The sequence below is a fragment of the Salmo salar genome, chromosome ssa11, assembly GCF_905237065.1.
Source record: "Salmo salar chromosome ssa11, Ssal_v3.1, whole genome shotgun sequence".
In the NCBI taxonomy this organism is placed as follows: Eukaryota; Metazoa; Chordata; class Actinopteri; order Salmoniformes; family Salmonidae; genus Salmo; species Salmo salar.
Window position 1 is genome coordinate 19,941,989 of NC_059452.1, and position 10,113 is coordinate 19,952,101.

At 41.3% G+C, this 10,113-nt stretch overlaps 2 protein-coding genes across 4 annotated transcripts in view; one reads left to right on the top strand and one right to left on the bottom strand.

The window, feature by feature from the left end:
* Positions 1 to 2,084, bottom strand: part of LOC106587329 (ubiquitin carboxyl-terminal hydrolase 10-like) — a 32,470-nt gene extending 30,386 nt beyond the window's left edge. For both annotated transcript variants that reach the window (XM_014175613.2, XM_014175612.2), the window contains exon 1: positions 1,784 to 2,084. In XM_014175613.2, the coding sequence (XP_014031088.2) occupies positions 1,784 to 1,810 (27 nt within the window). In that variant the 5' untranslated portion in view covers positions 1,811 to 2,084. The remainder of the gene's footprint in view (positions 1 to 1,783) is intronic.
* Positions 2,085 to 2,471: 387 nt separating this feature from the next.
* marveld3 (MARVEL domain containing 3) lies at positions 2,472 to 6,867 on the top strand. 2 transcript variants are annotated; one of them, XM_014175600.2, is made up of 4 exons: positions 2,472 to 2,608; positions 3,833 to 4,154; positions 5,316 to 5,413; positions 6,006 to 6,867. In XM_014175600.2, the coding sequence occupies exons 2-4, from the start codon at positions 3,856 to 3,858 to the stop codon at positions 6,635 to 6,637; spliced, it is 1,029 nt and encodes a 342-aa protein (XP_014031075.2). In that variant the 5' UTR covers positions 2,472 to 2,608; positions 3,833 to 3,855; the 3' UTR covers positions 6,638 to 6,867. The 2 variants fall into 2 exon arrangements, with proteins under 2 accessions (XP_014031075.2, NP_001140036.1); NM_001146564.2 differs by having other exon boundaries at positions 2,505 to 2,710; positions 6,006 to 6,860.
* Positions 6,868 to 10,113: the final 3,246 nt, after the last annotated feature.

The following is a 10,113-nucleotide window of genomic DNA, read 5'->3' on the forward strand; positions in this document are numbered from 1 at the left end:
AATGTCACACAGTTCAGACTTTACCGCATTTATCTCTACAGAAACTGTACAGAGCTCAAAAATTGGAATTAAAATAATTGAACAGTCATTGGTCAATTTGTTGTTTAAAAAATAAAAAAATAACCGACATTTCTTTTAATCGCTCAGCACTAACTAGCCTGGGGAGCAGAAAGGTGAATTTCTAGATTTTTTAAATGTTATTTAACTAGGCAAATCAGTTAAGGACAAATTCATATTTACAATGACTGCCTACTAGATCCACCAAGGTCTGGAACATCTGTGTTAAATTCAGGAAACGTCCTCTACAAGCTAGAATGGTGAATACAATTTAAACCTACTCCACCGGTTATCTGCGTGGCTCGTCCTTATATGGACAGGAATTAGACAATATATCCACAGGAAAGTATTATTAAACCAACTTTTCAAAGTGCTGGTAGTGTGTTCAGATTTCTATCACCTGACATGCACAAAACCATGTAAACACGTGCACGAGCTTGGCAAGTATACATGCGTTGCGTGCATGTATATGCATTGTGTTCATGCTTCATGTGAGAAATCTAACTACCAGCACTTTAAAAAGTTGGTTTAATAATCATTTATTGTGGATATATTATAGTCTCATTCCTGCCCACGCAGACAACTGGTAGTGTAGGTTACATTTTTATTTTATTCAACATTCCAGCATGTTGATAGATTACCATTTCCTGAATTAAACAGGATGTTCCATAGGTTGGTGGATTTAGAAATTCACTCGTCTGGTCCCCAACAGGCAAGCTAGCTACATGGATGTATACAGCCATGTCTAGCTAGTTGACTAATGTTATACATGGGCAGAATATATAGCTAGCTACCTTTCAATGTAGGATAGATAGCTAGCTACCTAGCTAGTAGTTATGACTTCAGGCCGTGACAAGTCATTACAGCTAAACAGATCATGGAGGTCTGTCCACATGAGTCAGCTTCTCTTGAAAGCAGCACAACTAGCTACGTGCTCTAAAGGGGACATCAAATTCGGAGTGCACAATGCGCAAGTTCCGAACCGTTTGCAGAATCCTGAATGGTACAGATTCGGAAATCTACCTAAACCGCCTCTGATCAGGCCCACTTTAGCTAGTAGCTATGTCATTAGCCACACCACCTGCGTCCGCACGATCTCTGGCTAGTTGTCCAGCTAGCTAAATGAAGCTAGGTAGCTAGCTGGCCAGACAAAACAATTAACGTTTACGTTTGACCATATATCATTTTATGAATTCCTTGCTTATAACTCGTCGGCACTTTTTAACATCACTCATATCTAAATGCTAAGCTAGCTAACAACCAGTTATTAAAATCTGCACTGTGATAAGCAGGCCTGTCGCATCAGCCAGAGCAGGTGGGCCATGCACATACACGCAGCAATTTTCAACAACTACAAATTGTCCAAGGAAAATTACAACTGTTGGAGTGTTTTGAACGTGTTATTTTCTCAACCCAAAACGTGACCACAATTTTTGCCAATTTTTAGATGTTCAGCTAACCCTACTTCGAGTACTGTTGGATAATTTGAATGGAGGCTCCTCGGGCCTGTACCATGCTGGTGTTTCAATGGGGAAATAGGCTTTTTAGGGCAGCATTAGCAAGCATTTATCATCACACTTTTCAATGACACGAGTTACCACTATATTTTGGCCAAGAAACACAAAGAAATCTAACATTATTTACTACTTATTCCATTAATCGTATGTCAATTGTGAAACAGTTACAATTCTAGGCGTATCAGCAGCGTGAAGAGTTGTAACGTTACCTGGTTAACGTTACTCTGAAAAGCCATGCTCCCTGTGATATTCTCTTTTCCAATCAGAAGATGGACGTTCTCCAGGGAATGTGTTAGTTTTTTGTAATAATTATTACAAAAGACGGCCTAATTCGACGTCTTTTTCATTTTCTCGACAATGGACTGACAGTTGTATTTTTAGGTTGTTTTATTGCTACAGCATATCACGCTGCTTCCCCCGCCGTCGCCGCCATTTCTGTCTCGCCTCCTTGCTTCTGGCCTGCGCGCGCCGCGGATGGCTAGTGTGCTCTGGGAACGCGTGCGTTTACGTCGGGGTAGGAGGATATAGTAGTGAACGTTTGACAGCTTGAGTAGGAGCTAAAAGAGCTGTCAGCTATGTATTATTTAGGACAGACCGATTGTGTTATAACGAAAATGTATTGCTAATTCAACATTCCATCCATGCACATGTGTAAAAATAAAAAGGGAAATGTGGGGGGGAAAGGAAATTGCACCACCATCTAACTAATATATGTCTATCCCCAACACCCCTTCCCACTACTTTGGCACCAACCGAGTCGTCCTGCCTGGGAGTCTGGAATCCCTTCTCTTAAAACCCCCTGTAGTTCTTCTGCACTAAAATCTCTGACACCCAAAAGTTTTTCCACCGACACTTCACACCTTTGTCCCATGCCCTCGGAATGCTGTTTTGGTGGTAGGGGGTGGAGTTCTATAGAGTGAACAGGTGAGAGGGAGGTGCTTGGAGACGAAAGAAGTATCAAGATACAGGAAAAGTAGACGTAAAGAATTCAATCATTCGCACAAATTAATCCAGATAAGAACCAGAATTAAGAGGTATTGTTAATTGTTCTTTCTTCATTCATCAATTCGTTATCATCTCAATGTTTGGTTCGCTTCAACAAACAGCATACCCGTGAGCCTTATCATTCGTCACAGGTAACGTTAACATGGAAATACATGTATGTTTTTATCTTCATCAAATATACTAACAAACGTTATTCCCTAGTGCCTACTACCCTCCAGTCACAACCTGGTTTCAGAGTATTTCGTATTATTCTGTACGTAACTCCGAAATACACCATTTAGTATGATATGTTACGTGTTGTATAGTATGTATTCATTTGTGGGTGTCCATCGCCCATTTCGTATGATATGTTGTGACATTTGGGTTGCTAGACTCTCGCGTTATACTTTCGGTTTTGCCTTAAGTAACCATCTGTTTTATGAAACCATACCAAACGTCATACTAAATGGCGCACCTCAGATTTACTTACAGAATAATACGAAATGCTCGGAGACCAGGTTGCGAGTCAGTGTCACCATTTGGTTTGATGTTTTAAACCTTTGTCAAAGTTTTTCAATGTGTATTCAGTTGTGTGCAGAATCATCACGATATCATTCAAGTTGGGTCTGACTGTGACTCCCATCCTGTGCGGTTCTTAACTGACCAGGTTGAAACCACCCAGGGAAAACACGCCCAAAACCTGCCCCGCTTTCATGTGGCTCCTGGATGCGTCTCTTTCTATTGGCTCCAGGCTGCTTCCTCATTCTATGGGTCACAGTCATGGGTAAATGCTTCCCACTGGGCAGCTGTATCACAGTGTCGCCGGGCGGTACTACGGCCGTAGAATGAGGAAATAGTCACGAGACAATAAAAAGAGAAACATCCAGGAGCCAATTGAAAGAAGGGGTGGGTTTTTGGCGGGTTTCTCCTGGACAGTTTTTGCCTGGTAGGGTAAGAACCGCCCAGGACGCGGGTCACAGTCAGACCATAACGGAAGATTCAGGTTACATCCCTTCCCCAGGGCTCCTTAAGGAGAGATACCCCTTACTGCTGTTAGATTGCCCCCATCTTTACTCAGTAGTCATTTCTGAATCGGAGGAATGCCACGTGGTAACTGTCACTAGTGCCAACAAGCATTGCCACCAATGTTTAGTAGGGCTACATGCACAAATAATAGATTGGGATTGTCATCTGATCTCCCTGAGATATTGGTATGACACCTTTACACTAATACTCAATTGATCACGGCAATGTTCATTCGAATAATTTTTCAGAGAAGTGGCCAAGAGACCAGACAATGCCAGAGAGAAGCAGATACCAGGAGAGGGATGAGTATGACAAGAGCTGGGAGAGGGACCGCACTCACGACCGAGGAAGCTCCTCACATGAAGAGAGAGACCGGGAGAGGAAAAGAGAGAGAGACCAGCGGAAGAGAGACAAAATGGATGAGAGATACAGGGATGAGAAGGGCTCTGGAGATGACAGGAGGGACAGAGGGAAGGACTACTCTGACAGACAGTGGGATATGACACCCCACTCTCACAAGGACGCACCACCTGACCACAGAGGCGGTAGTCAAGAAGGACAACAGAGAGCGTAAGAGATCATCTGACGGTCACAGAGTTGCTTCCACAGTTACCATCTTGGGCATGGTTGAGCACATGTTGGTTTTGTTGCGAAACAACTAACCCCCTATGGGCAGAGAGGTTTGGAGCTCTTTCTTAATGGTCTATTAACTAATTTACCGTCTGGTGATGTCACCAGGCAGGCCAAAACTCCATCCCACCAAAACATTAAAAGGGCATTATCATAATTTACACAATTTCACATTATAATTCCAACCTCAGTGTGGAAATATACACAGTGTACAAAATAATAGGAACACCTTCCTAATATTGAGTTTCACCCCCTTTTGCCCTCAGAACAGCCTCAATTCGTCAGGGCATGGATTCTAGGTGGTGTCTAAAGCATTCCACCGGGAGGCTGGCCTATGTTGACTGCAATGCTTCCCACAGTTGGGTCAAGTTGGCTGGATGTCCTTTGGGTGGTGGATCATTCTTGATACACATGGGAAACGTTTGAGCGTGAGAAACCCCACAGCGTTGCAGTTCTTGACACACTCAATCCGGTGCGCCTGGCACCTACTACCATACTCCATTCAAAGTCACTTAAATTTTTTTTTTGCCCATTCTCTCTGAATGGTATACATGCATAATCCATATCTCAATTGTCTCAAGACTTAAAAATCCATCTTTAACCGGTCTTCTCACCTTCATCGACACAGACTGAAGTAGATTTAACAGATGACATCAATAAGGGATCATAGCTTTCACCTGGTCAGTCTGTCATGGAAAGAGCAGGTGTTCCTTATGTTTAGTACACTGTATATAAAACACAGGAAAAGTCATCCTTGGGCATATAGTTGTATGGTTTAACTTTCCAATCATTGGTTTTTGTTTGGCATACATTTTAAAGTGAAAATCGAGTCTGCATCATTCTGTTACCGTATTATTGCCCACATATACTCTACAGCGTGCGAGGTCTCCGGTTTCACTGGTTTGGGATTGACTCCTTGTAATGTCTGTCTGCTAGTGTTTGAATGGCACGTTGACTCTTTGGGTGTCCAAAGTAAATACACACCCCTGGAATACAAAACCTGCTCTCTGCCATTGAGGAGGGTTGTGGTGTGGTGGGTTTATGTGGTGTAGTTCCAATGTAAGATTTGACAGACGTCAACTTCTGATTTTGTCTTTGCAGGTATACAGAAGACTCCACATCTCCCTCTGTGGGGAAATACTATGAGCCACAACACAGACAGGCTCTGTACAACCTCAGATATGCCTTAACAGCCAGAGGCAAGTCATGTTTAAATGAAAGAACAAACAGCAACAACTTCCACCTGAAATGTTTTTGTGGGTGAATCTCGTTGGTACGGTGTAGTAGGCATTGTTCTGTTTGATTGGTTCCGAGTGAATAAATCCCAGGACCAAACAGAACTAAATGGGGAGCGACCTACCTGAATTTGTCCAATAGAAACTCGATTTTGTTGGGCATAAACGGTTCCCGTTGCAAAACCTAACCAACCACGTGACCAGGCCTCTCTGAGGGTACATGGTCTTTATGAGGGGATTGGAGTTTTGAGTTATATCTGTATTACTCAACATTTAGGAGTTTTTGTATTTGGTTTCTTTCTCCAAATTGTGTGTTTATCCATGATATACGTTTAATTCACACTATGGCATACTGTATGTTCTCTCTCTCTGAGGTGGAATTCCCACTGAAATTAACCATGTTGGTTGAACTCGGATCAACCTCAATTTAGCTGCATTGTTGCATAATCCTCCCTCTTGTGAAACGTATAACTTGACCTTCAACTCAGCTCGCTTTCTCCCTGAGACTCTTACTGTGTGATAAGTCATGTATTTAGCTCTTTCTTGATCTGTTCAGGTCTATGCCAGATAATGGAGATCTTTGTAAACCTGCTGATAGTCATCTGCTCAGGAGTGACCTACAGTAACTCCGGGGGTTACCGGGACCTGGCCAGCCTCGGGGGTCTCTACCAGTACTACTATGGAGGAGCACAGGCTTTCACTGGAGCTGACGCAGACAGGGTCAAGGAGCTGGACAAACTGTTCCACCAGCTCAAGCTGCCTCCATACATCTTCAGCATGGCCTGTGGAGGGGCTCTGATGGTTTATGCCTGCATCATTCTGGCTTTCGGGGTCCTGAGAGTCCCTTACCGCTGGCCCCCTGTGCTGCTGGGTGAGGCCCTGGTGAACCTCCTGATCGGCCTGGGCTACATCCCTGCCCTGGCCTTCTACTTTATCAAGCTGCAGGAGACCTACAACAACCCCATCTGTACGGAGAGGGAAGCGCTCTACAAGAGCAAAGGGCATCAGGGCTTTGCATGTGCGCTCAATGGAGCAGACATCGCTGGAGGCCTCTTCGGGGTGCTTGGAATCATTATTTTCATCTTCGGAATGGTCTTGGCCATCCGTGCTTTCAGGGCAGTGAGGGAGATGAAGAGACTGAGAGCGATGGAAGATAACTTAACGGTGTTTGCTCACCCCCCACCGTGAAGAGTGTGGATAAAAATGTAGGGTTGAGATCAAATTCGGTCAAACAGCTATAAATGCTAGTGGATTTTATATGAGCTGTGATTGATAAAAAAAAAAGTTTAACTGTACAAAGAGCAATTTTGTCCATTTGTGACTTCAAAAACCGCACACTTGTTTTACTAAATGTTACAGATGTGAGACATCTACACTGTCAAAAACATTGTTCTTTTCTAATAAAAATCTTAAACAGATGTATTTCTCTTCCTCATGAATATCTCCATCTTACCTTGTTGAAGTATAGTTATTGTTTGTGGTCTCTGTGGGACTGAAAACATACATCTGAGCAGAGCAAAGACTCTTGTTTTGCTATGTTTGCTTCCATTTGGTTCTGAAACAGTTTCTGTAATGCAGCTCAGAAACACCATGGATTTGCATCTGTGGATAGTGTCTGGCCAATGCTATCATCAGAAAGACAATCGAGGGGAACAGAAGGTAGGGAAATTAGAGAGAAACGCACCAAGACCGAGGTTTTTCACAGTATAAATCTTTATTGCTACTTGGCTGAAAGTTAATTAAAAATACAGCTTTTCTGCTCAAAACTAGTCATAGCAGCATCTCAAATGAAATAATAAACCATCGCCCACTGAAAATTTTAAGGAGTACAATTCTGGCTGACAAACAGCAAAAGTGCTCATGGTTAGTCCTTTCCTAAATGATAAAACAAGGTATCCTCTAAAACTAATTACATCAAATATTTAACAGAATAAAAATATTTGTAGCAGTTTTCTGCATGCTAAAATAAACAAAAATATTAGATATGCTCCAGATATTCAAAACAATGCCTTGGCTTACAAACATAATGTTAACATTTTGTAGAAAGTAATCACATATATGCACGCTATACATTTTATATTTATATGCATTTATATATGGCATGCTTCAGACATTAAATACATGAATTAGAATCTTAAATAAAAATACCATAATCTGCGGCGATATACTATAGAATCCCTGTATTCTAGATTCTGTAGTGGAGAAGGACCTATACATTTGCATGAAACAATGTACAAAAATAAACCTCAGCTTCTTGGCATTGAGAGAAAATATTCAAGCATCTCTAGAAAATAATGTACAGAAAGAAAGGTGAGATCAAATAATGTTTACTTTGGTCACATATTAAACAATTGAAACATCCTCAATATCAGATTCTTTCCAGAGTTCACCATAATCATTTAACAGAATGGAAATTCATTCTGTTAAATATAACAGCAACACATGCATGCACACATACATACTTTCTCACTCAGACCGCAATGACAAACAGGCAGCATGTTCTCCCTCTGAGAAGAGAAATAAAATCTATAACGTGTTTACAATATTAACGAATAAAACATTCTACGCAATGACAAACAGGCAGCATGTTCTCCCTCTGAGAAGAGAAATAAAATCTATAACGTGTTTACAGAGAGTGGATTAAACGGAATCAGAAAAGCATTGACACCATAACCTACTTAAATATACACACACACACACACACACACACACACACACACACACACACACACACACTCCGCTGTATTTACATAGGATTATGGTGCACTCAGATCATGAACAGTCGTTGATCTCCTCTACTAAATAATTAAAGGGAATACTTTGCCATCATTGTGATGTCACCTTGATCTGTTACTCTGTGCCCCATCTTACTGTAGCCATACGTACGGTATGCATATATACGGGGACATTTATTCCTCTATCTAGGTTAATGACCTTCTCAATCAATATTGTTTCTAGCTCTTGTTAGTAGGAGTCAACTTTCTGGTTCTTTACAAAAACAAGGGAGAGTTGACTGTAAACAAAATAGCAAATAATAATTGGCTAAGGATTTGCAAATGCATGTTCTGAGATACGGAATGCATTTTTGGCTGCTAGAGCACGTAGCATGGGTGCATTTGGGACGCACAGAGCTTAGTAGTGTATTGCTGGTCCCCACTTGGCAAACTAGGGCCCAATTATGGAGCCTCTTGATCAACGTTTTTACATGGACCACTGCGTAGAAAGAGTTGACAAAAGGTCAAAACGCACACGATGGCAGAACACTGCACTTCACGATTCTCACACACATGAATACGCACACACAGACAAGAATGCTCAGTTATTACTCATTTCCATAGTTAAGAAAAAAGGATCCTCCTATTTCCAGGTCAGGTGTGTAACCTGTTAGTAATATATACAGGTGACACTTTGCATATTTGATGTGAGGGAATTCATGTTCATAATCATCTACATTGTGTAGTGTATTTGAAGTCCAACTTCCTGTTCATTAAGAGGATTATGAGAACTTTGAATTCTCTTGTTCCACCAACCACATCACAGACAATCACCTCTTCATACCGTTCTTATGTTCTCAACTTAAATGCCATATGAAAATGTCAGATGTGTGCAAGCTCAAATCTGTTTCTTTAGTCTGTCCTGAAATACTCTCTCTGTGCCCAGGGTGGAGGGCAAACCCACACCTGTGGTGCGTACATGCACCTGTGTTACCGCCTGAGGCACAGCAGGTGGCTTCCGTTAGCAAACAAAGCAATATTCAAAATGGCCTGCTTTCTGCCACTTATCATCCATAGAATGAGCCAGGATCTTTCACCCCACAACACTAGCTGCTGTTCCTCTCATGGAAGCAGAAGGACTCATTACAAAAAAAGCCTTAAGACTTGAACAAGGAAGAACAATGCCTATCTTTGTGCTAAAAGACAAACTTGCATCCACCAGAAAAAGCAGTTTTGTAATTCTCTCACACTTTACTTCAAATTATTAGCACTTCTATTGGATACTTTCTCTTAGAGAAGACATGATATGTTTGGCTGACAGAAGCCACAACAACGACAACTCAAGCCCTATGAGTTAATGTGCATTTTTGATAAATATCTCACATAATACTCAAATATCAATCTTTGAATATATTCATCTCCCTATGTACAAAGTGCTTTAAACAGTGTTTGATCCTTTGAAGAGCAGATTTTGTCCGAAGTAGGAACAAAATAAGTGAATAAAACTTACAGCTGAAGTCGGAAGTTTACATACACTTACGTTGAAGTCATTAAAACTAGTTTTTCAACCACTCCACAAATTTCTTGTTAACAAACTATAGCTTTGGAAAGTCAGTTAGGACATCTACTTTGTGCATGACACAAGTAATTATTCCAAAAATTGTTTACAGACAGATTATTTCACTTAATCACAGTTTCAGTGGGTCAGAAGTTTACATACACTAAGTTGACTGTGCCTTTAAACAGCTTGGAAAATTCCAGAAAATGATGTCATGGCTTTAGAAGCTTCTGATAGGCTAATTGACATCATTTGAGTCTATTGGAGGTGTACCTGTGGATGTATTTCAAGGCCTACTTTCAAACTCATTGCCTCTTTGCTTGACATCATGGGAAAATCAAAAGAAATCAGCCCAGACATCATGAATAGAATTGTAGACCTTCACAAGTCTG

Coding starts and splice junctions, on each gene's coding strand:
- marveld3 (XM_014175600.2), top strand. CDS start 3,856: ATGCCAGAGAGAAGCAGATACCAGGAGAGGGATGAGTATGACAAGAGC. Junction 4,155..5,315: donor CAAGAAGGACAACAGAGAGC/GTAAGAGATCAT, acceptor TTGTCTTTGCAG/GTATACAGAAGACTCCACAT. Junction 5,414..6,005: donor ATATGCCTTAACAGCCAGAG/GCAAGTCATGTT, acceptor TGATCTGTTCAG/GTCTATGCCAGATAATGGAG.